The following is a 24,985-nucleotide window of genomic DNA, read 5'->3' as shown; positions in this document are numbered from 1 at the left end:
TTTGGTGTCTCCTTTACTTTCAAACTCCCATGCCAGGATTGAGTATTGACAAATTGTGATATAATATATAATTCCTCAACACTCGATCCTGATGTAGGAGTGCAAAAGTAAAGTTATTTGGAAAATGTGAGAAATTTTAACTTTGATGTATAGACCCAGCTTACTTTTAACAGTATCGCAATGAAATTACTGTAAAAACAACAATTTTGTGCTACCTCTCATAAGCTATAGGCTTATATGGTTTAAAAAAAAGTTGTTTTATTTATCAATGCATGTCATTGGTAAAAAAGTGTTTTTTCTTGATTTAGAAACCATATTGTATTAGGCTGTAATACAGAATGGATGAATCTTCGACTGTTAATTTAGTTGAGGCTGCTTTTCAAAGCCGTTTACCACACAATGACCTTTCTCCTTTAGAAAAGACACTTTTTCCTGAAATAACGAGTGGTTCTGCTGAAGCACGGAAAACTTTTCTGTTTATTCGAAATAAAATTGTAAGTTACTTTTGCCGAATTTTTACCATATTTACTGTGGAAAGGTCTGTGCTTAGCTAATTAATTAATAGATTCACTTAAAGTGTAATTTAATCACTTACTGTTTTTATTAGATTTTTTAATGTCTCTAGAAATATGTGTACATTTGCCATGCATGTAAACTTTGTTATCTGTTTGTCTGTGTGCTTACAGTAGGCATTCATATTCAATGTCATTAAGTTTTATTAAAGATCAATGGATATTAATGATTCTTACTAACATAATTTGTTTCAGTTGCAATTATGGTTGGAAAACCCAAAGCTGGAAATCATTTATGAAATGGCAATTCAAGCTATCAGTGAAACAAATATGCCTTCTCAGAATTACCTGCAAATGAGTTTGCAAATTCACAAATATTTAGAAATGCATGGTTATATCAACTTTGGAATATTTAAAAGAATCCATCCTATCAGAAGTAAGATTAAAAACATTTTACAGAAAAAGTTATTGCAAATATACTGTATTTTTATTATTTATAGACTACAGTACTAGAAAGGTGGCCTCTGTATTGAACAGTAACGCATTATATATTTGTTGTAGCGTTAATCTGGTGTAATGTTAGTTATTTCATAATTGAGTCAATATAAAATAAAAAACAAACAAACAGTTTCAAACGATTGTGCTAACGTTTTGCTAATTTTGAATGGAATTATTTGCCTAAATTAATCAGATTTCTAAAAATTTTGCCACCACGATTACGTTGTAAACTTTTCATCTGGTTTGACTACCCTGCAGTGATTTAGCTTAGCTATCTACAATTTTTGGTGATGTAATATTTATAACCCCATTATGAATCACAATTTGTGTCCATGGAGACACTGTTTTGTCCTTTTACTTTGGTTTAATCTGTGCGATACGAAAGAACAATCAAAATGTGCTTTTGTTGTCGATAGTATTGCAAGTTGAGAATTTAAATGAACTGCGCAAAATATTCCAAACAACAACCCAAATTTTGCTTCCTTTTTTGCATTATTCAATTTTTTTAAATGTTCAGCTTTCCTAGAAAAAGAGGGCTCTCAAGTATGTGTTGGTCTGTGCATATTATGTTGCTAATTGCCGGAGTTGCCAGTTCACCTACTTCTCTACTTTTTTGTTTCCCTACAAGTAGTGACTTCAGCAAATTCTACTTTTGCAAACAATAAATTGCAACAGGAAATAAATGTAAATTAAGAACTAATTGCCTTATGTTGACAGCCAATCAATTTCTTTTGTTTCCAATTTCAAAATTTGTTTGAACCAAGAACAAACAAAGACCTTGTCTGAACTAGCAATCCCTTCCATGACAATTTTTTGCTTTAGTCTGTATATCTCAAGAATTTGTCTGTCAATGTCATTCAATTGTCATGGGTCGCTCTGCGCAAATTAGTTTGCTTAATTGTTGCCCTAGGCAGGTTTGATTCGGACAAAACAAATTCATAGCTTTATCATAGAAAAAAGTGCACAAATGAAAACATATATATAAATGTTTTATTATCACATCACAAAGCATTACTGTATAACAATGTAATGTTCATTGGTAATAATTGTATGCATCATCAACTAACAATTTCTGTTGCTACACTTCTTATCTGGAAAAAGATATACAGTATATACGATACAATCATTAAACATTATTCGTTTATTTGTACATTTTGGTATTTTCGTCCATATTTTTTAGGCACTAGTTTAAAAATCCTCCTCTTGTTGCATTGGTATTATTGGTAATTGTGTATTAAGCAGGTTCTACTGTTAACTGTGTATGGGTTTAATGAAGTAATTACAAACTACTTCATAATTATTTAAATTATATCAATGTGCAACTTTAACATTAGGCCATAATTTCAATATACTTTTACAATGATCTTTTACATTGCCAAATAAACCAAATTTTCAACTAGGACTTAAGAAGGGGAAGGTGATCGTGGTTGGTGCAGGTATTGCTGGGTTAGCTGCAGCAAGGCAACTGACATCATTTGGGGTGGAAGTGATTGTGGTAGAGGCAAGGGTAAGAAATTAATTATGCTTCACAATACATACATATATGTAAAATTTGAAAAAAAGCATTTTCATGTTTGAAAATTGATTAGTTTGAGAAATGTTTAGGATCGAGTTGGTGGGAGAATTTCCACTTTCCGTAAAGGAAAATATGTTGCCGATCTTGGTGCAATGGTTGTTACAGGATTGGGAGGAAATCCAATCACTGTCATCAGCAAGCAAATAAATATGGAACTTCACAAAATAAAGCAAGATTGCCCTTTATATGAAACCGGAGGAGCAAGGGTATAAGCTCTTTCAATAATTATATTATGAAATCTATGCAAAATGCTTAATGCAGGCACTCCTAGATTTTGAACATCCACAACAAACAACACGTACTGCAATTGCAAATATGAGAGGTGATAATACTTAAACTTGATACAAAAGCTTTTTACAACAAATTTTACTGATGTATTTTTTCAATGTAATCCCTTTGAAAGTTTGCACACATATATATTTCAAAGGTTGTGACTTGTGAAGCTTACAGACCCCATTTTTGTAAAAACCTGAGTCCTGGTTTTCCAAATACACCTCTATCACAGAAATGACTTGTGATAGAGGTGTATTTGGAAAACCGTACTTCATCCGTAGCAAAATATTAATCGTTGTACTCTTTTTTCATCTTGGAGAATAAATAGCAGTATCTATTCATCTATCTGATTGAGCCAGATTACAGTAATAGAGCAGACGTTGAACAAGTTAGAAGCCTCAATGATTATTGATAGCAAGAATCAAGCAAATTCGTGTGATGCTGTTGTTCAGGTCCAAAAAGTTTTAGGACCTATCTAGCTTGGCCCTTTTCATTTCAAGGTGGTTGTGCATAATTGCATGAACACATCCCTGTAAGTGGACATGCCTAACTCTGTCACAACATAATGTTCAATCAAATATCAATCTGTGAGTAAGATGTCATAAATTTTCTTGTGACTTCTTGAGTGGTGACAGTGGCATCCCTTTCTTGACAACAGTCATTTTCTATGTTGTTTAAGCCTCATTTGAAATCAGATACCCTTTTTGACTATGTTGCATGAGGGAACGTTGTATGGTAGAGTATTCTCCATGCCTTTGTGAATTTCGGTTGGTGATAGCGTATTGTCATTATTAATCAAACAAATATTAGACATTACACATCCTTGTTTTTTTGTTTAAATAAGATAGCAGCAACTTTGTTATGCTTCATACAATAGGCTATTTGGATAAATGTTTGACAATTACATTCTGCACTATACACTGTATAACAGTTCTGTATTGCTTCACACTACATATAAATTATCATTGATCAACTTATAAACAAATTTGAAATGCGAAAGGTTGCTTGGAAATTAAAATGTAACTTGTTTGTCAGTTGGGGAGTGCCTGTAGGTTGTATTCATATGTACTTTTAATGAAACGCATTTCAAATGATTTCAGAAGGATAACTTTTTTAGGTTCCTAAAGAGAAAGATGTTCTGGTTGAACAAGAATTTAATAAACTTCTTGAAGCGACTGCTCATCTCAGCCATGAATTGAATATTGATTCTTTCAAAGGAGAACAACTTTCTTTGGGTCAAGCATTTGAGCTAATTATCCAGTAAGTAATTACAATAAGATAAGACACATCAAGTAAGTCATCTTTGTTATTATTGTAATGCATAGGGACTTTGGTATGGCGAATTGTTTCCATCTGCAGACAATCCTCATGGGTTTTGAACTAAAATGTATGTTCTATTCATCTTGAAATGGATCTTTTTAGGATTCAAGAGAAGAAAGTTAAAGATCAGCTCATTGCACACTGGCAGCAAATACATGAACTTCATGAGCAGTTGAAAGATGTCTTGATGCAAATGGTTGATCTTGAGAAAAAATCAAAACAGTACAAAGTGGATGTAAAAGACCTTAGTGATTCCTTGAAGAGCGAAAATAACATCCCAAACGAATTTGAGAAAAGGTGCAAATTACGAGAATGGAAATTAGCTTGCAAGGTTTGTCAGTTGTCATTAAGAGTGTTCCAATCATTAAATTGTGCCAACTAGGATTCTTGGTTGTAATTAATTATTTGATTGTTCGTTTATCTGACTGTTGATTTGTGTGTTCGTTAACCATTGATAGACCAGTTGAGCATTACAGTGACCAAACTAAGAGTGTTCTTGAATATAGTTGTATTATTGCTTCACAACAAAACATTTACTGCTTTCAGAGCACATATCAGAGATTCATTCTATATCACTGTAAAAACGGGAACGCCGTTACGAGAGAGCGCATTGTGCGCTGTGGTAACGCTTGACGTAATTTGGAAGTAATAGAAATGGGTGGGATGGAAATATACTAAACACGACCAAAATAAGGCACAGCATTTGTTGGTAAACACACGAAATAGAACACTAATAACATTATAATATCATCAAATTTACACAAGAATTCCATAGGAATAAGGGCTAATTATGGCAATTAGCACAAAATCAAAAATGCACAAAATGTTTTTTGACAAATTTTTATCCTTTCATTTATGAGATTTGCTCATAACATAACCCACCCTAAGATTTACTTTGCTTAGGTGTATGACGAACTGACTGAAAAGCGTTTAAATCTGGAATCAGAAATCGTTGCAATGGAACATAATCAGCCCAGTGATATATACTTGTCATCGAAAGATCGTCAGCTATTGGATTGGCATTTAGCTAATCTGGAGTTTGCAAACGCCACCCCCCTTAATAAGCTCAGCTTGAAACATTGGAATCAGGTATTCTCAATGACGTTGAGTAATTATGACAGCTGGAAATAATTTTGCAGAAATGAAAAAACTCGAAGTTTTAACTATGCTTTGCGCAATTAGGATGATGCATATGAATTCAGCGGTAGTCATCTGGTGGTTCGCAATGGTTATTCTAGTTTACCTTCAGCTTATGCTGACTCGCTTGATATACGTCTCAACACAGCGGTTAGAAAGATTACATATGGGCAAAATGGTATTTACAATTCTTGTACTTTGAATGAAATATGTCTTTGGCTATTTCATTGGAACAAGTGACTTTTGTTGAGGTGATGGGTTGTCATGTCTCTCATTACTAAAGCATAAAAGCAACACATTTGTTTTAAATTTAAAGATCAACGCAAGTTAAAATTTTGAGAAAATCTTTTAAGAATTAAAACATAATGTACTACAGCTCACATAAGCGTTGCATGTTTTACGGAAAGGTTGCCAGGTTGTGGTTCAGTCCACCCAAGTCAATTCTCCACCGACCACCCTTGATTGTGATATTGTTCTCTGTACTCTTCCTCTTGGAGTCTTGCGACCTCCTGACCCACAGCTGGATCACGGACCTGATGTAGAGTTTGACCCACCCTTACCTAGTTGGAAAACAGAAGCCATCAATAGAATGGGCTTTGGAAATTTAAACAAGGTAAGACAATTGAGTCTTTGGATGAATATTGAAAACTTTAAAATGAAATAAATTCATTTTGTTAACCCTTCATTTCTGCTGCTTTTGTTATGATTTTTTTTGGTACGAATTAGTTAATCTCATAACACTAATGCAAAATGCTCTTCCAAAATGTGCAGTAATGTTTTTTTTACGTTCCGATAAATTGGGGTTTTCAACAGTCACTTATACCAGTAACACGTAAAGATTCATAGTACTTAGGTATCCTTCACACATGGGATTCGTTATTTTTAATTTTATGTAAATGATTGAATGCAGGTTGTGTTGTGTTTTGATCGAGCCTTTTGGGATGCATCTTCATCCAACCTGTTTGGGCATATTGGATCTACAACTAGTTCAAGAGGAGAATTATTTTTATTTTGGGCCATATATCGTGCACCTGTCCTTATCGCATTAGTAGCTGGGGAGGCAGCAAATGTAATGGAACATGTCGGAGATGGTGTGGTTATATCCCGCACAATTGCAGTTTTGAAAGGAATATTTGGACCAAGTAATGTCCCTGAGGTTAGTTACAATGCTGTTAGGATAACTTAGTCACAAGAGTGTATACAACACTACTTGTTTTCGAACCCCGCTTTATTGTATTTCAGCCTTTAAGTTACACTGTTACAAGATGGGGTTCGGAACCATGGAGTCGAGGTAGTTACTCCTACGTGGCAACTGGATCGTCAGGGGAAGATTATGATATCATGGCAGCACCTGTTGACACAAAAAGAACACCAATCGAAAAAATGTCTGAAATGGGCATTCCAAGATTATGTTTTGCTGGTAAGTTCCTGCTCTATTCTCTGTCGTCTCTTATCCCCGATAGCTCCGTTTTTTGTTTAAATGAACTATTTTATTAAAGAAAAGTGAGACAGTATGGGTCAGTATAACAAAGGCGGCAAATTTGCGCTGCTAGTTCATAGGTAACCCTCGATTAAAAGCTGGCAGTGTTAGTCAAATCCCTATCAGAGTCTGCCTTATTAACATTAATGTCCACTGTAATTGGACTAATCGCTGTGACGTCACATTGCAAATTGTTTTTTATGTTGTCCCTGTTTCTGGTTTGGAAAATATCGTTAGCCTACTTATTATTTTTTGTATGTTTTGTACCAGGAGAACACACAATGAGGAATTATCCAGCCACTGTACATGGTGCACTTCTAAGTGGTTTCCGCGAAGCAGCTCGAATAGCTAAAGTATTTATGGATCCACCCACTCTTCCTGTTCCAAATAAGATACTGCATGAAGCTGCAGTTGAAAATTGACTTCTCGTTAATATTTTAGTAGTTTCTGCTTCCCTTTCACTGCCTTTATGTCTGCCAGTTTTCGTGTGTATCTTGCCTAGGCAGGATGGAGCATTTTCGTAAGTCAAGATAGATGAAAATATTGATATACTTACCCGTGTTACAAAGGTGGAAAAATTTTTTACCCACGTTACAGGGTTTTCGGTCAACTGGAGTGATTGTCCATGAAAACAATACAGGGTCTCATAAAAGTGATACGACAGCACAAAGTCATACGACCGAAGTAGTTGAGATCAGCTACCAGTTCGTTTAGAAATAGTTCCTTCAGTCCCCTTACAGCCCAGGGCCGGATTAACCAATACGATGCCCGTGGTAAAATTTTAAAGTAGTCATTGTATAGCCATCATAAAGTCAGAATCACAATGACTCAAATCACTTTTTTCAAAGACTTGACTCGAGTCGATATTTAAAATGACTCGATTTGCCTGAAATCTGTTATTTTTGATTAATTTTCGTTATAAAAGTAAAAAGAATCTCTGCTTTTTCGTGTAAACACATTGCAGTGTAACTTACAATGAATTTATTTGTCTACGATTACTTTATTATGATAGTGACACGTGCGTGAAATCAAATGAGGTAAGCTATGTAATAATCCTAAACGTTTCTGGTTGAGAAAAATGGCACTTTAGCCTTCCGTTTTGCTTGGTTTCGAATATCAATTGACTCAAGTCACTTCTAACAGTAGACTCCACTTAGTCTTGAAAGGTAAATGACTTGACTTGTGACTCGAGTTTAATGATTTAGTTATTGATAGCTGTTTTCAAGGTAGGTTCAAAAGTTCAAACTTTTTCAAGTGTGCTCTACTAGCCAAAATTTTATAAGAAGAGATTATTGATAAATGAGTTAATTTCGTAAAATGAAAAAGTTCATCAACTTCATTCAACATAAAATTTTGTTGAGCGAGCTCAACGTAGAACCTGTGGCAACTGCAACATTTACCACTATTCGTTAATCTGCCCAACGACCCTACTTGCCCCTTTCCGTTTCCAACCTGTTCAAGTGGCTAACAATGTTTACCAGAGGGTTGTCATGCATGGTTTGGCGAGAAAAAATTTAGAATTCGCAATTTTGAACACATAGGAAAACTTGTAAATGTGAACACGTACACAAAATTGCGTATGTAATTTATCCTACACGTAATAAACTTGAGTCTGGATAATTGGGTGAATACAAAATAAAATTACAAACACGTTAAATAAATTATACAGTTACACAAAATTACTCAAAGCTTGGATAATCATTGTAGAGAACTTTTATCAATCCGCACCTAAAATTGTTTAACATTAGTAAAGTAACTTACCTGAACGCCGGTCTATGTAGGCTATTTCTTCACAATTTTAACGAATTGCAAGATACTTAATCAAACATACAGATAAAAACAACACATATTGATCGGCTTATGAATCAGTTAAATTAATTTTGTACCCTACAACCATGACAAAGTATTGGATGAATGAGATTACATGAAAAAGTATGGCATAAAAAAGCCAACACACCAGATGTCAACTGTGTCCGTACATCCACAAAACTGACCGTGTAGTCGGCCCAAATGGATTTACGCATCTCATCAGTGGAAGATTTTAATGCAACAGCACTAACGTCACCTATGCCATCTGCTGTCAACGCTGTCCCAAGGCAATTTACGTGGGAGGAACAGGATCAAACTTGAGGAAACGATTTACGGGTCAAAGAAGCAATATTCGTCCTGAACATTACCACAAACCAGTAGCTGAACATTTCAACTCACCGGGCCAAAACATCAACGACTTACGAATCACTGTATAACGAAAATTAATTTGAAGAACGGCGCACCATTCACTTCTTTAATTGTATTAATGACCGCCTTAACAGAGATGCCGGTTTTATGGGACTTCATAAATAAATGTCCGTTATTTGACATTTAATACGGCTTTATTCCGTTTTCCTTTCCTTTACCGATTTATTTTATTCTGTTACGCCATCAAGTATTTTTTAATTGTTTGGATGCATGTATATATTACTTCACAGTTCAAATTATTGTTTCCAAGCAGATCCTTACCTAGAAATTTTGAAATATTTTTTGCCATTTCATAGAAAACTTAACGAAAGAAGCTTATGTTTGCGAAAGCTCGTGTCGAAAAATATTAAGTTAACCTTCAGAGTGCCAAACTATATCCAGTTTTTTTTTTCCTTTATAATTTGGTTAACACGGTTCAGAAAACATGAAAAAAATAAAAAGTAACTTCGTGTAGTGGGAATTTTTTTATGGAACCAATCAATTTATAAATTAAACAAGTTTCGCTTGTGTAATCTTTTATGATAGTTAAGTTATCGCAATGAAGAACACAATCCATTTAATAAATAACACTTTCAGTAAGGTTACTTTTAACTTTTCTTAGATTGCGCATAGTAGCTCCCGCATTGTCACGACAACGTTTATGTTTTTGGTTATCCCTTCAAACTAAGCTTCTCCATTAACTCTATTAGCTTTAGTTCTAAATGCAGTTTAGCAAATCTTTGTGTTATTACTAACTTTTTTGTTTTTTAATGAAATGATTTTAAGAAGAAGGCTACAGTTTCATGTTATTTGAATGCTCTGTGAATGTTCAGCAAGTTTATTGAAATAACACCAATAACACTTATGCCGAAATAACCGGTGGTGGTATCGGTATGTATGCCTAACTGCTATACAGTATATATATATATATAGAGTTGTTCACGGCTGCTATTTTTTTGGGTGGCAAGATATTTTCAATTGGCTATACTTGAAAATCGAAATTGTTAAACCACTTTGTTTAAAGTTCAAGCTTTCTGGGCATTGGATTGTAAAGGTTTCACTCTTGAAGGTGAGTAGCATATAAATTCCTTTACACGATAAAGAAAAAATGTTAGAAATATGTTGCCTATAGCAAGAGCAAGGCTAAATGTTATAGATCTTGTCTTTGTCGTGTTTAAAGAATTCATATGCTACTTACCCAAGTGAAATCCGTACAATCTTATGGCCAAAACGCTTGTAATTTAAAAAAGAATCAAAATGGGTCATCAATTTCTAATGTTAAGTATAGGCGATCAAAAACATCTTGACACCTTAAAAAACTGCGGCTGTAAGTAGGAAAGTGTCCATTTCTCATCGACAGATTAAAATCTATATAAATACAGTATACAATTCGAACAAATGCTTGTAACAAGCAAAAGTGAATGTAAATTACAAGCGGTTGAGGAGAATACCGGTACTGTGCCTAACGCAAATTCAGCAAATGCTTTATGGGAAAATGAGCATCTTTCACAGGTAAAAAGTTGAATTCTTTATACATATAAATTTGGTTTAATGCAATATTGATGTTTTATTTAATATTCGCTTAACTTGTCACTATTTAATATTAAGTTTTGAAGGATTAATTTACGTCTAATTTTAACATATTTCTTAAAGCTTGTGTTAAATAGAGGAGGACGTTTAAGCAGCTTAAAGGTTTTCACTTTGCTTTGTAGATCCCTTTTAAAGTGTTGAGAGGCCACCAACAAGGAGTGACAAGCTGTCAATTTTGCATGTCTGGCGAACGTATATTGAGTGCATCAAAAGATGGAAATTCTCAGTTGTGGGTTAGAATTAAATCAATCACGCACTCATCAGTTTAAAATTTTTATGAAATATGCTTTTTTCTGAATCAGTATGCAATGGCATTTATATGATTGATAACTAATATGTGTTCTTTTGCAGAATATATTCACCAATAAAGTTATGCAAACCTTTACAAGCCACACGTTACCTGTAACAAGATGTAAGATTTCACCAGATGAATCAAAGTAAGAACAACAAATTCAGCAAAATAAGTTGTTATATGTAAGAGTTATGTATGTATGTATATGTACAACCAAATCATTAAACACAAGTTGCAAATCACGTCAAGTCATTTGGGAAATAAGATTTGAGTCAAATCATTTGATATCTGAAGTCAAACCATTTTATAGAAACCAAAATTACCATTTCTATACAAAAAAAACGTTAAATTTTGCTTTGTATCGCTGCCCCCGTTTGTAGACAAATAATTTTCAATTGGACCTAAATTTAAGGTGTTTAGATGAACAGAGACAGTTTTACCTTAATGCTGAAACGTAATCAAGAAGAAACCACTCAAATTAAGTAAAATCTTATTGAAAATTGGATATAATCAAATCAAGGCTTTTGTGTAATATCCTAAACTTAAGTCTTTGCACAAAATTGACTCGAGTCATTTCAAATCTGTCATATGGTTCATACAGTTTTGACGACTCAATGCAAAATAGTCTACAACTGGTTTGCTAAAGGCACCTTTTTGTGATCTCTGCAGGTTACTTTCATCATCCTGGGATAAAACATTATGTTATTTTGACATTGAAACTGGTGATGTTTTGTGGAGAGCAAGTCATGACGGTATTGTGATGTTTTGTGATTTGTCTTCAGATGGGAAATACGCTTTATCATGCACTGACTTCAATAACACTGTGAAATTGTGGGACTTAAGAGATGGCTCCATAATTGAAGAAATAGTAGGTACCTTGCATTGTAAATCATTGGTATAAATACACTATGTGGAAGGTTAAATAGAGCACAAAAACAAATGCTTTTTTCCAGCTGCCATTTTTAAAGGTTTATTGTAATGTAATAAAGCAGATATGACCATTTTAGAAGATCACAATCATTAAAAGATAAATCAGTGCATTACTGTTATTGACATCAAGACGAAAGTCCTACGGAAACCCTGTAACCAAGCTGTTAACTATTTAAGTCCTGAAATCAAGAATTCCAAATTATATATTTTTAACTTTAAGGTCACCACTCTAGCACACCCACAAGTTGTGTTTTTTCACCTAACAGTCAAAGAATAGCAACTACAAGTATGGATAGAACTACAAAAGTATGGGATTTACTCTCTAAGAAAACAACCATTACCTTAAGGTGATCACTTCAAACTTTGTTGCTGCATCAGTAAATAATGTTAAGCAGCAGATTAATAAACAATATTTAAACTTCCGGATCTTTGGCTATATTTGTTAATTTCTCAATAATTGCAGTGGCCACAAAAACATAGTGTCAAGCTGTTGCTTCTCTGAAAATGAGCGATTCCTATGCACAGCTTCTTGGGACAAATCATTGCAAATGTGGGATATTTCTACAGGAATGTTTAGGTAGATTAAAACTGTTTGGTTAGTCTAATCATAACTTACAAGCCATGTAACACATTTATAAATCAATCATTATACATCTCTATAGATCTCAGGGCGCATTCAATCTTACCAAAGGTCATGACGGTTCTGTTAGTTGTTGCAAGTTTTCTTCAGATGGTAACAATATGTTATGAACTTCTTTTTAATTACTGATAAGAGTGTTTTATGCCGTTATTCGGCAAAATCAATTATTCAATGTATTTCAGTCCAACACTTAATATCCGGAGGTTATGACTGTGCTGTAGTTGTATGGGATGTCGAAAACAAATGCAAAAAGGTTGTTTTAAAGGTAATGTGGCATTTTAAGAAGCTTTTTTCACTGCATGATTTTAAGTTAAAGTGACATCACTCTTTGTGTGTCAACCCTTTTAAACCGATTTGGGAACTATTATGTGTTACCAAAATGAAGTGCTTTCTGCTTTCTATCTACAGGGACATGATGGTTGGATAAATGGAGTTGACATAAGTCGTGATGGAAAATCAATTCTTTCTTGTTCAGATGTATGTTTATTATTACGAAATGAATAGTTTCAACCTAATTCAGTATTTATCATGCAACTCACTTTAGGATAAAACCATCAGGTTATGGAATATTGAAGAAGCTGATCATATACCTGCTGTAATTGAAAACAGACGAGCTATGGGATTAAAAATAGTAAAGGTAAATTTCTACTACTACAATCATGCTGCATCTTTCCGATCTTATTTAACATTGTGTTATTTATGTTATAGTGTGAAAAGTGTAGCAAGCCATTCTCTATAGCTCAACTGGAGGATCCTGCAGATATTGGAATTTGTGTGTTCTGTCGTCTTGCGGATCCAGAAAGAAACAAATTGCCATATATTTAACATGTAGTACATTAAACAAACATGAACAGTTGCTATGGAAGAGACTTATGATTGAATATTGGAGTCCTACATGTTTTCTGAAGAAAAATGACACCAAACACGATAAAAATCCAACTTCTGAACATTAATTGCACATTACCAAAGGAAACACAAATACTCTCCTAACAGACAGAGGTGTTATACGAAAAACAAAAAAATGCCTTTTTGTTGCTTTCCCAGTATTGTTATAACTGTTCTGGTAGACCTAACGATTGCCGTACGAGTACTTCAGCTCTTTTATTAAACTGTTCCCTGTCATCTCTCCACATTTTTGATGCATCTACATTTGCTCCTGATTCAGGATTGGGTTCTGCATAAAGAGATAATTACCTTCTAACATACAAACTACTAGCAATAATTCTGAACTATTAGAGCCCTAGTCGTACAATTACCATTTAACTTACTGTTTGTGCAAAGCTTAGGTAATTTAAAATCAACGTAAAAAATCCCCAGAATTTTAACCCTTTTTCTAGTCCCGATCTCAAAATTAATTTTATCAAAATCTTGATATTTCAAGAATGTAGCTATGGACGTTAAGGCTATTTCGCTAATGATTTCAATTAATTGATTTGATTAATTCAACTGATCGATTTCTATAATGTTGATTTTACCTCATTAATGAATTTCTTTTTACACTTACCGGCTAACATGCTCATAACTGACAACAAGATTTTTTCTATGCTTTGAACTGGTGACCATCTTTCTGCACTAGTTTCATAACCCATTGGGTCATCACCAGGGGAGTGCAGGATGGAAATACAAACTCGACCATCTGGATAAACTAGAATCACAACAAAACATTCCTGTACTAATGTATACCTTTATGGTGACTTATCTAAATATGATATGAAAGAAATGATACAGATTTAGCTATGTAATGAACTCACTGTTTGGATGGAAAATGTCAGAGATAAACTTCATTTTTGGTGGGCTCATTGGGTAATCGGTTGGAAAATGTAAAGATGTACGAAACACTCCGCTCTCAAACGGCGTCCCCTCCGGCCCACTGAAATGTGTTTACACTTGCAAAATGCATGCAGAATTTACATCTTAAACAACATATATACATGATTTCCTGTTATGATGTTCTTACAGTATCAATGCTTCCCATTCAAAAAAGTTCTCTTCATTTACAGGACCAGCAACAATACCTTCGGGTGGATTTAAAGAAAGTTCTAAAATTTAGCAAAATATAAACAATTATTTTAGACTGTACCATACAAATAGAAATAGTGCTTTTTAAGTTTAATCCCATTGTAAAAATAGTGATCATAAAAAGCAAAATCATCACAACAATGGAGTGCCATATTACTTCACGAGTCACTGATGCTGCTTAGTCTGAAATTGTGCAAGTTAACTTGCACCGGACTGGTTTTATTCGATGGCGAGGTGTTCAAAAACTCATTTCAAGAAACTTACTGAAGTCCAATACAAGAAGAAGAGCAAGTTACTGCACCAAAGAAACAAACTGTATTATTACAGTAAGTGGCACAGAAGTCAATGTGAAACATGTTCTGAATTTATTTCTCAAAGAGGTTGTGTCTGTATACCAGTATCCCCAAGCTCAAAATTGTCACAAATGTTGGACTTTCGCAACACATCCATGAAATGGTTTTATATCGTACTAAAGGCTGGTTGGAGCTAGGAGAAAATTACTGAAGCTAACAATTTTGGTGCTTTCATCACTTATTTCTATATTGTTAAAAAAATCTATTTACCGTTTGGTTTTGGTTTTAAGTCTTCTATTGAAAAATCACTAAGTTATAATATTTTTGAACTGTCCAGCCTCCATACAAATGTGATTGCAATTAAATATGCACAGCTGGATTTCTTGGCCTCGTGGAGATAGCGAGTGCTGGGAGTGAGGTAAAGCTCATTATTGCTGAAGTTAAGTTTGCAAGCTTTTTACCAATAGTGAGCAATGCTCATAATACGGCTCTTGGTCTGGTTAAATTTTCCGTATCAAGATGTTTGTGAAACTACAAAACTTCCATTGATACAAGGTATATGTAAATAAATTAATCTTTCCCGGTGTTAAAGCCTACTTTATATGAGGTGTATTTAAAAAGTAGCAACACTCTGCTTTTAATGTGAGTATACAACAGTTTTAAGTTTAAGCAAGGCATCACAACGAGGTGCAATAGATGTTTTCTGAGTTACTGTCTGGGTGGCAAGATTTTTTCAATCGCCGATGCTTAACAACATACATTGTAAACCTATTTTGATTCTCTTTTAAATTGCAAACATTTTAGGGATCGGACTGTAACAATTTCGCTGATGTAACACCACATGAATTCCTTTAAACGATAAAGAAAAATATATTCTAAGTATGTTGTTTAGTTCTTATTTTACAGCGGTTTCAAACGTACGCACTGGACTTGTTCGGTATGACATCTAGATACTTGGTTAGAGAAAAATGCGAGGTAAAATGTTTAAGAGTTTGCGTCATACATAGGCTAATTTTGTTTTGCATGTCTAGTTAGGTTTAAAATAATCAACTAGAAGTAGATACAAACCGAATTATTACATTCAAACGTAATAGATACTACGCAAACTCATACGCATTTTACATCACATGTTACACTGACCACATAACGTGACTTCGGATCGTACAAGTCCAGTACCTAAGATTCAAACTGGTGTAAAATAAGAACTGGGCTAGGCAAAATATTTTCAAAACTTTACACTCGCGTAAAGGAATTCATATGCTATTCACCGGAACAAAATCTTTATAGCCCGACGCCCACAACGCTTGTATTTTAAAAAAGTTGTAATGAAAGTTGGTCGAAAATTTCCATTGTTTAGTATATACCTAAGAAAATGGTTGCCGTAATTCGGTAAGGGTCATCTCTTCTAAAAAATATATAACACTTTTCTCGTTTTGTGACAGCAGTACTTTTCATAGACTTATGTTATTGTAATGTGCTATTGGTCTTTAGAATATTAATTTAGAATATTTTGCCTGCTTTTTGTTGTGGTAACATGATGAGCACAAGAAGTGTCTGTAACTGATTACAGCCTTGTCAGACTGATATATGACTGTTCAGTGTTTGAAACCAAATTGTTTTGAACCCAGGAGGTTTTTGCAACTAATAGTTGGCAATTTGGACACAGAAGTTTACTTTATCTCTTAGGAAATTATTTACTATTTAGCTGCCATTTACATAAAGTAAAAAAATCATGAGACATCAGCCTGTCGATTAGTGTCTCATGGCTGGTCTGTATTTCAGGGCAGCTGAACACCCAAGATAAAGTTCAAGCAAACTTTTTGCACAATTCAATAAATAATCATAGGGGGGCCAAAGTTTCAAGTAAGCTTTGCAAAATGTTTAGAATCATCGAAGCTTGACGAATGGGCACTGCTGGCTTCGTACATTCAGCTATAATGATAGGCTAAATTTCCAATAGCAGTTTTAACTGAGAACACGCTAAAATTTTCTTGGCATCACCAATTGCAGCATGCTGTTTTTTAGTAGTACCCTCCAACTGGTGGCTTCACGCACTGTGGTTGATTACTAGTTTGAAAAGGCTATGGCATTATCATAAGAACAGCTGTTATTGTTGTACAGCAGCCTGCTGTTTTCAAGTAATACCCTGTTTACTGTTTACTGCTCAGTAACTGCTGTTATTGGTTGCTGTTAAAAACCTGACAGCTCACCATTTGTTTATACCAAGGGTGTTCAAGAGTATCAAAACCTGAACATAAGTTACGCTATCCTCACCCTTACAACCGGTCTTTAAATATATGTATTTCAATAAACGAAACATTAACAGCACAATGCAATATTCTTTGCTGAAAATTAATGAACACTTCATCGGAATAAATCACAACATCGGAACAAATCCACATCATTCACACACTTTGTTGAAAAATTGACCTGCTACTGATCACGTCATGAACAGCAGCTTGTCTGTAACTACTGAGTCAGCAAGTCTCAGGACGCTATTTGAAAACAACAAGCTGCTATTTAACAATGGCACCCGCACTTTTGGTGAAGACCCTGCTTCCAAATTTAAGCAATGAAAACTTGTCAAGCTCACAGGATTTTTTGATAAGGCACTAAGGTGTTATGCTAGGGTAGATAAATTTATATTTACAATTACAAGTATTAGCCTGGATATGAACTGAAGAAAGATTGAACAGTTGCACATTTGGTTAGCCGTTGCACACCTGAACACTTGACTTAATACCGTGTCTGCACACCCGAGATCTCGGCGAATCTTACCATGAAATACAGACTGACCTCATGGTAAAGTATATGACAAGCACTTTTGATTGCAACAGAATAGGGACAGAAGGTAAAGTTTAGCTTAAATTCTGTGCAGAAATGCAGTTATCCTCGTAGCGCAGTTTTTAATTCAATAAATAAGAGATATTATTCATAATTAAATAATCAGCAATTATCATAAGGTAGACAAGTTACACTGTAAAAAATCTTTTCTAATTATAAGTCAGTGAGACAATTGAGACTAATAGTTAGTCTTCCAACGAAAAGTATGGCTTATAGTTAGTCTAAATTGTCTCACTGACTTACAATTAGAAAAGATTTTTTACAGTGTAGGCCATTGATTTTAATTGCAGCCTAGTTAAAACCTAATAAGTTATAACTGATAACGATCTAGGTTATATACTTACGTTTGTATTCAGCCATAAGACGTTTTAACGCTGAACCAACCATCTTATAGGCTGTGTCGGTATCGATCTATCGTTTTCCAAGCTAAATCGGTAGGCCTAGGCTACACTACAGATTACACTATGGAACACTTGGGCTTAAGGCCTAGTATGTTCACTGTGGTGGCTGGTAGCCTACACTGTAAGATTTTAGTGATATCAGATTCCAGCCTAAGTCACTCTGAAAATTGAATCGCTGCCAGTGTAAGTTTTTGGATCTAGTGCAAAATTGCATAACCACCTCAAACGGTCCGATTTTGGACAATATCACGTCATCGTGATCTGACGTCAAATAGAGGAGACGTCACAAAAATGACGGGGGCTAATTTTCAAGTGCACAACCAGATAATTTTACAATTTAAGTAGCTAAAATCTTGTATACAAAGGCATTCTGTGTTTGTGCACTTATATGCCCCCTACAAAAAACAAAAATACGTATTTATTAGTAACTACATCACTTTCCTGTTAACAAACCGAAAACTTTTTAACGGAAAAATGATGTCACGGCCTTTAACTCTGATCTTTAAAAAATTATACACCCTACCTTACTCACAAAATCCTCTAATAAGACTGTAGAGGTTGGGGTCGTTTTAGGATGTAGAGGTTGATGCCGACAGATGCAGATACAGATGCAGAGTTTATCGGTCTTAGCTTACGTTACGTTATTGACTTAGTTAACCTACTACATTAGTATCTGACTCTATTGTTGCGTGCGGTTAGAATTCTCTAACCTTTCTGATAGCCGAACGTTCGTATTATATTATAACAAATACCGTTTGCCAGAAAAGGCTTTTATTGTAGGTGCTGTACACTTTCTCAATATTACAAATAACCGAGAACACAAGTCATGTGACTGTTTACACGATGTCTACTGATTCAATCACCACAACTACAGTAGTACGGTATTACATATGTCTATAACTTCGCGTCTGTGACTGAGGTTCTGAGGCTCTGAGGGAGTCTCACACAAAAGTTCAAGCTTATAAAACGTGCTGCGATGTGGCGGAAATATATGACAAAAAAGGCATGAACATTTCAAAGCGTGTGAACGTGAAAATCGGTGTGTTTGCAATGCAAATTAAATTTGGTTAAGTTGGAAACAGTTACTTGGAAGCGACCTGGTAACGTACTAAATAAGGAGCTTTCACACGAAGTTATTCGTAGCAAGTTTTCAAATATACCAACGGTAGTTTGCAGTGTTCTGAAAAGGCAAGTTTTAAACTCCATTTACTAGCTGGAAAACTCTTTCATAAGAATGATGTGGCGGGACTGAAAGTTTAAAAACTCCAATTGTTCTGGAAAACACATTTCTACGAAAGACGTAAGGATTTTACAAAAGCGAGCCAAGCCGCCACAAGACCACGCCAAGGAAACACAAAAATTGTGAGAGAAAATAAGGGGAATCCAAATAATGTGGTGTCTAACAGACGCCAAACAAAATAAACTAACGAATTTATGGTCTTTAGTTAAAATTTAATATCTTCTTAACAAAAGAAATATACAATTCTAAATTTAGCAAGCATACTTAGGAAGATCCGCCCCGGCATCCGTTGAAATCCGATGATAATTGCGCCACCGACTGGCGAATCATTACGTAACGAATTAAGGGTAAGTTTAGCCAACGGTAGTTGAAGCTGTGGTGGATCTTCGTCAAAATTAAGATTGTCCGGGATGGAGAAATTCTTTCCGATTCTAACGATACTAACTTTGTTAAAATTGCTAAAACGTATGCCGCTAAAATTAGCGAAAAACAGGTATAATTATAGCGTACTTTAGTGTATAACAGGAATATTTTGTGGTTAATAAGCTCTAAAGTCTAAACTAACTTACCATTGATGTATTTGTTGTGGTAAATATAAATCCTAACCAACAGCCATTGCAGTCTTGGCTGTTGGCTTTAGCCTAGCCCGGTGCCGGTAACAGCAGTAAAAACAAGAATACTTTTTCATCTGCTTCACCTACTACTAATCACCTACACCTACTTTTGGAGACATACGGTATGCCATCCAAAATGTATTAGCTAATCTTTACCATGTCCATACCTAATACAAACCCCAATCATCAGGCATATCGTTATAAGATTGTGACATCGTAATGACCACCCTCTTCATCATAGCCTAGTAGGGGGCCAAACTTGCGATACAATTTTGGCAATAACTGCTTACCAGTACGAATTATAAAAAATTCTTTCGCCATTATGTTTACTGACTACAACTCGTTGATTTAAAGCCAACTTGTTTTTGGACTTGCTTCTCACTTTAAGCAAGCTACTATTTGCTTATTTCATAAACTTCAACCTTATCCACTTTTATGAATATAATTTCACATTAGTTAGTTTTCCTTCTGTATATATGTGTGGTAAAGCAATAGGTATCTGCTAATACATACAGACACTGAAAGACTTAGTAAAGTAATTGGAAAGATTTGTTACCTTAATTTGCCTCAGCATGAGCAGGTAACTCCATTAATTTTTATATTGAACATTGAACGAGTTTTAATGCCAGTACATTTTGTGTAGTCATTTAAAATAACCGTAAAATTTCATACATAAGTTTTCAAAGGGCGCTGAGAGAAAAAAGATCTGGAAAATATGGAATGTCTTTAAATTGCTTGATATTTATAGCACATATAACAGCATAAACGGTTAACTAGTCAGTAAACACGGATTTCAGCATAATATTTCGACACCGGCCTCTACAAGCATCAGACCATGATTATTTTTTCTCTTGCTTATCCTATAGAATGGAACAAAAGATAAACCGAATGCAAGTAATTTGTTACCTTTGGGGTTGTAATAATGAGATAAACCTATTCAGTGCACCATAGTAGAAAGCGTGCTAACTGCAACCTTGAGAATTTTCAAGACTGTGTTTGGTGCACCTGAATGGCAATTTTAGGTAAAGTTATGATCTCTACAATTGCAGACATTCACTTTTGCTCGTCTGTCTTTATGTTTCTTAATGAAGATGAGCACCCTGTCTTTATTCTTTTTTATAGAGATTGCACACTTACCGCCGAAAAAGAGAGCCCATTGGCTTTGTGGCCATTACAGACTGCAAATTGCACCAGATGCACCTCGATTTTACCTGCCCTGCATTCCTGAGATCTCGTAGATAAGTGCCATTTTTTCTAGCTTGGTCAGTGGCCGGCATTGGTTCATATTGGAAGTGAATCGAGCCATCAGCTCAGCCTACGTAGTCAAATGGTTAGAGTGCTGTGTTTGCAATTAAATCACCTGTGTTCGATATCCGGTGGCACTATCGTTGTAATGCTTTTGGACAGAGCATTAATGACACTTGCTCCTTTCCAGTGGTCCTGATGATCAGTTCCAAATTCTGGTAATATCAAATAAACAAAATCAAAAACTGACTATAACTGCATGTATCAGTAGTAACTTGCACAAAGGTTAGCATGATAACTGGGACTCCAGCGATGAGGAATCGTTGCTGGGGACTTTCCTCAGTTCGAGGATAAAGATTATGATGCTATAATTGTGGTTGCATGTAGCAGCAAATGTAAGTATGTTATTTACCTACCTTTCTGTTACAACTAACCATGTGCTCATCCCAAATGATTGTAGAAGTTAAATCCAGCTTCAAATTTCATGAATTGCGGGTATCATATAGTGGAATTGAAGTGATGTTACGAATTGCTTGCTAACATACATTCATGTAACCTTGTCAGGTATCAACTTTATTGACTTTCATAGTGACCAAATGTAATGCAACCTACTATCTTGCACAGATTTTAGTCACTAATGCTTATATTTTTCTGACAAACTTGCTTGTCATGGGCTGGTGGAGCTACGAGAGGAAAGAACGAATTTTGAACAGAGTACATCTGGTTGTTACTTCAAGTTTAATTGGTTTAACTATAGTAAGCGGTGCATTGGTGGCTGTCTCTGTAAGATCATTTTTTAAACAACGTGCTGAACGCAAGGCACAGTTCATCGAGGGAAAACTACCAGAAACCAATTCATCACCTCAGTAGGCTTTCATAATATTTACAAGAGATTAAGAAAATGGCTCATATTGAAGATATTAGAACACGAGTTACTCTAAACGAGCATGGAATTGATAATGTACATACTACAGATTATCCACGAAGTTATGTTGGCTATAATGATGCGTGGGATTTAGAAGATTTCAAGTCTAAATTTCGAATAGATATCTTAGAAATGAATAAAGAAGAAATGCAGTTTGACATGGTTGGGATAGATGCTTCTATAGCAAATTCATTTCGACGCATTTTATTGGCTGAAGTGCCTACCATGGCCATTGAAAAAATATTCATGTACAACAATACAAGTGTTATACAGGATGAAGTGCTTGCTCACCGACTTGGACTTATACCACTTGATGTTGATGCAAGAATGTTTGAATTTCGTCAAAGTCAGGAAGCTAATATGGAAGAAAATCCATCCCCGGAAGATACACTAGAATTTGAAATCAAAGTAAAATGCACTAAAAACCCTGATGCTCCAAAGGATGCAACAGACCCTTGTGTTTTGTATAAGGATCATAAAGTGTACTCCAGTCATATTAAGTGGAATCCCTTAGGAGATCAAAGAGATTTGGTCTCTGTCAAGCCGGTACATGATGATATACTGATTGCTAAACTTCGCCCAGGACACCAAATTGATTTAAAAATGCATGCAGTCAAGGGAATTGGTAAGGACCATGCCAAGTTCTCACCGGTTGCTACCGCCTCGTATAGGCTACTTCCAGAGATAACTATACTGAAACCGGTATATGGAAAACAAGCTGTGAAATTGCAGAGTTGTTTCTCACCTGGTGTGATTGATGTTGTGGAGAATGAGGATGGTATTGAAGAGGCTCGAGTGGTGGAATCGCGGAAAGATACATGTAGTCGAGAAGTTCTACGTTATCCAGATTTGAAGGACCTGGTAAAGCTAAGCAAGGTGCGAGATCACTTCATATTCTCTGTTGAATCTGCTGTTGGACAGCCTCCTAATTTGCTGGTTTCTGAGGCTATTAAAATTTTGATGGCCAAGTGCCGTACGTTTCTTGCAGAATTGGATAGTGCTCAGCAAGATATGGAAACGGAGTAGTTTAATGCAGACCTTAGTAATTTCATACCAATCTCAACCAATGATGTTGTTTTACTAATGAGTATATATATTTATGTCACCATGGTAATTTTCAAATTTAATATCAAGACTAATTATTCTTCAGTTAATGTGAACACGTACAATTGTACATTACCGATGTCTTTTCTAATTAGCTCCAAATTGTTGTTTTGAGTGAAAGTGATGGTTGCTGTTGTTGCTAATTGGCTCACTGAATACAAGTAAAAGACATCATCATTCTAAGATCAATTAAGGAGCCGTATACGCTCCATGCTTTTGTTGGAGTCTTACGTAATGGTGAAAAAAGTCTGTTAGACCAATCAGAGGCCAGCATGGCTGGTGTTGTTTTTCAGTGCGGAGATTAGTGGATTACCTTAGCAAATGGCGCGTTAAAAACTAGCAGGTCGCATGTTCAGGTTAGCCTAATATGTTGGTAAACATTTATGAAATGTGACTTTTCGGACCCAAAGTTGTAATCGTGACGATAACATTCTATTGCAAGAGTTAGAGATATGTGAATTTATTAGGATTTTATGGAATAATAGCCAAAGGCATACTAAAAGTGACATAAAAAGTTTCAGGAAGGCACATGCGGGATTTTGCAATTAATTCCTTTTTTTGTAATTTCACTTTATAATAAAATAAACAAAGAATTTAGGCCTTTTTACAAGCATACAAGGCGCCTCAACATGTCATACAATAACGAGATAAGCCAATTACTTATGGTAATAGCAATTCACACCATGATGTGAATTTTAAGTCGAAATCTGTATTGCAACAGTGATTTATTTGTAGGGTAGATATTGTTATACGCATTGTGTAGCTTGGCAGCCACGTTATGCATTTATTGAAGTCTATCGACGTGTAAGCATTAAGCATATAGGCGAGTTGTAGATTATCCTCTAGTAGTCTAGTGAAAGAATTTTTTTGTAAGACGCATTCATTTAAGTAAGATTTCCGCATTTATGAACACTTTTGACGCAGCAGTGTAACTTTACATTCTTGCTATACCAAGTTGAAATTTCTACAATTAACACATATTTGCAAGTTGTGAAAACATTTCACCGTTAGGTGAACTGCGAGATGGTATATCAGCTTTTTAATGGTAGTTTTTATTGAATAGTGATCAAGGTGTGAAATTTCCGATGACGTCATTTTATAGTGCTGGCATTCCTGCAGTTCCGAAGTTGGTGAATGTGCAAATTATTATTTAGAAAACTGATTATTTATTTGCATCTTTGAAAATATTTGTCTTGTGACTCATTTTTGGAATATAGGGCCTACTCCTGACCTTCGATATAAATAACTTGTCTGTTCCTCTAAGATTCTGTCCCAATTCTAAGCCCACACTGAATACATTACAAGCGTTTATTTACGTTGCTTCAAAGCATGGGCACTGAAACTTGAATAAAAGTTCTACTTTTGTTGTAACTCAAGTCCACACGTGACGTCACTCACTACAAATTCATTAAGAGTTTATAGCTAAACGAAATAACATTGAAAGCTAAAAGTTGGCAATAAAGTCTACATAAATAAGAACTTTTGACGCAAAAATCTTTAAACGTCAACTTACATATGAGTAGTATCATCACGCAAAATGTAATTTGTAAATTTTATATGTGATGCTGCGTTCTGCGATTTATACGTCATCGCTCAATTGTAATTACGTTCAGTTGCATATGAGAAGACACAGAATTCTTGTACCAACATTAAGCTAGTCTAAAATTTTTATAAAACGTCTTTTTCAGTGAAAACAGATGGCTATATGCCAGGGGTGGGCAACATACGGCCCGCGGGCCGGATCCGGCCCGCGACGGGATTTTGAGCGGCCCGCAGACAGTTTCCGGTCTTACATGATAATGTGGCCTGCGGCCACATTCTGCCGCAATCCCTCT

General features: G+C 35.1%; 4 protein-coding genes across 6 annotated transcripts; 3 read left to right on the top strand and 1 right to left on the bottom strand.

Moving 5' to 3' along the window:
* The first annotated feature begins 288 nt into the window (after positions 1-288).
* On the top strand, positions 289-7,357 carry LOC143469379 (lysine-specific histone demethylase 1A-like). The gene is made up of 12 exons (XM_076967055.1): positions 289-494; positions 768-948; positions 2,411-2,517; positions 2,616-2,792; positions 3,977-4,119; positions 4,282-4,510; positions 5,083-5,268; positions 5,362-5,494; positions 5,724-5,929; positions 6,227-6,472; positions 6,559-6,736; positions 7,067-7,357. The coding sequence occupies exons 1-12, from the start codon at positions 339-341 to the stop codon at positions 7,216-7,218; spliced, it is 2,094 nt and encodes a 697-aa protein (XP_076823170.1). The 5' UTR covers positions 289-338; the 3' UTR covers positions 7,219-7,357.
* Positions 7,358-9,713: 2,356 nt separating this feature from the next.
* LOC143469221 (WD repeat-containing protein 88-like) lies at positions 9,714-13,321 on the top strand. 3 transcript variants are annotated; one of them, XM_076966840.1, is made up of 12 exons: positions 9,714-9,904; positions 10,396-10,525; positions 10,726-10,836; positions 10,955-11,040; positions 11,565-11,767; positions 12,046-12,172; positions 12,289-12,402; positions 12,488-12,558; positions 12,648-12,730; positions 12,874-12,942; positions 13,010-13,102; positions 13,174-13,321. In XM_076966840.1, exons 2-12 carry the CDS (start codon positions 10,412-10,414, stop codon positions 13,288-13,290), a joined length of 1,188 nt encoding a protein of 395 aa, XP_076822955.1. In that variant the 5' UTR covers positions 9,714-9,904; positions 10,396-10,411; the 3' UTR covers positions 13,291-13,321. The 3 variants fall into 3 exon arrangements, with proteins under 3 accessions (XP_076822955.1, XP_076822953.1, XP_076822952.1); XM_076966838.1 differs by having other exon boundaries at positions 10,374-10,525; XM_076966837.1 differs by having other exon boundaries at positions 9,714-10,525.
* Positions 13,268-18,221, bottom strand: LOC143469222 (ubiquitin-conjugating enzyme E2 G2-like). Its single transcript, XM_076966841.1, has 5 exons — positions 17,966-18,221; positions 14,423-14,504; positions 14,217-14,335; positions 13,970-14,110; positions 13,268-13,639 (listed from the first exon to the last, which is right to left on the bottom strand). The coding sequence occupies exons 1-5, from the start codon at positions 18,006-18,008 to the stop codon at positions 13,515-13,517; spliced, it is 510 nt and encodes a 169-aa protein (XP_076822956.1). The 5' UTR covers positions 18,009-18,221; the 3' UTR covers positions 13,268-13,514.
* Positions 18,222-20,514: 2,293 nt separating this feature from the next.
* LOC143468898 (DNA-directed RNA polymerases I and III subunit RPAC1-like) lies at positions 20,515-23,327 on the top strand. The gene is made up of 2 exons (XM_076966372.1): positions 20,515-20,898; positions 20,999-23,327. Exon 2 carries the CDS (start codon positions 22,023-22,025, stop codon positions 23,070-23,072), a length of 1,050 nt encoding a protein of 349 aa, XP_076822487.1. The 5' UTR covers positions 20,515-20,898; positions 20,999-22,022; the 3' UTR covers positions 23,073-23,327.
* Positions 23,328-24,985: the final 1,658 nt, after the last annotated feature.

The sequence above is a fragment of the Clavelina lepadiformis genome, chromosome 8, assembly GCF_947623445.1.
Source record: "Clavelina lepadiformis chromosome 8, kaClaLepa1.1, whole genome shotgun sequence".
NCBI classification, from domain to species: domain Eukaryota; kingdom Metazoa; phylum Chordata; class Ascidiacea; order Aplousobranchia; family Clavelinidae; genus Clavelina; species Clavelina lepadiformis.
Note: the sequence above shows the minus strand (reverse complement) of the source record. Positions and strands in the feature narration are given on the sequence as shown.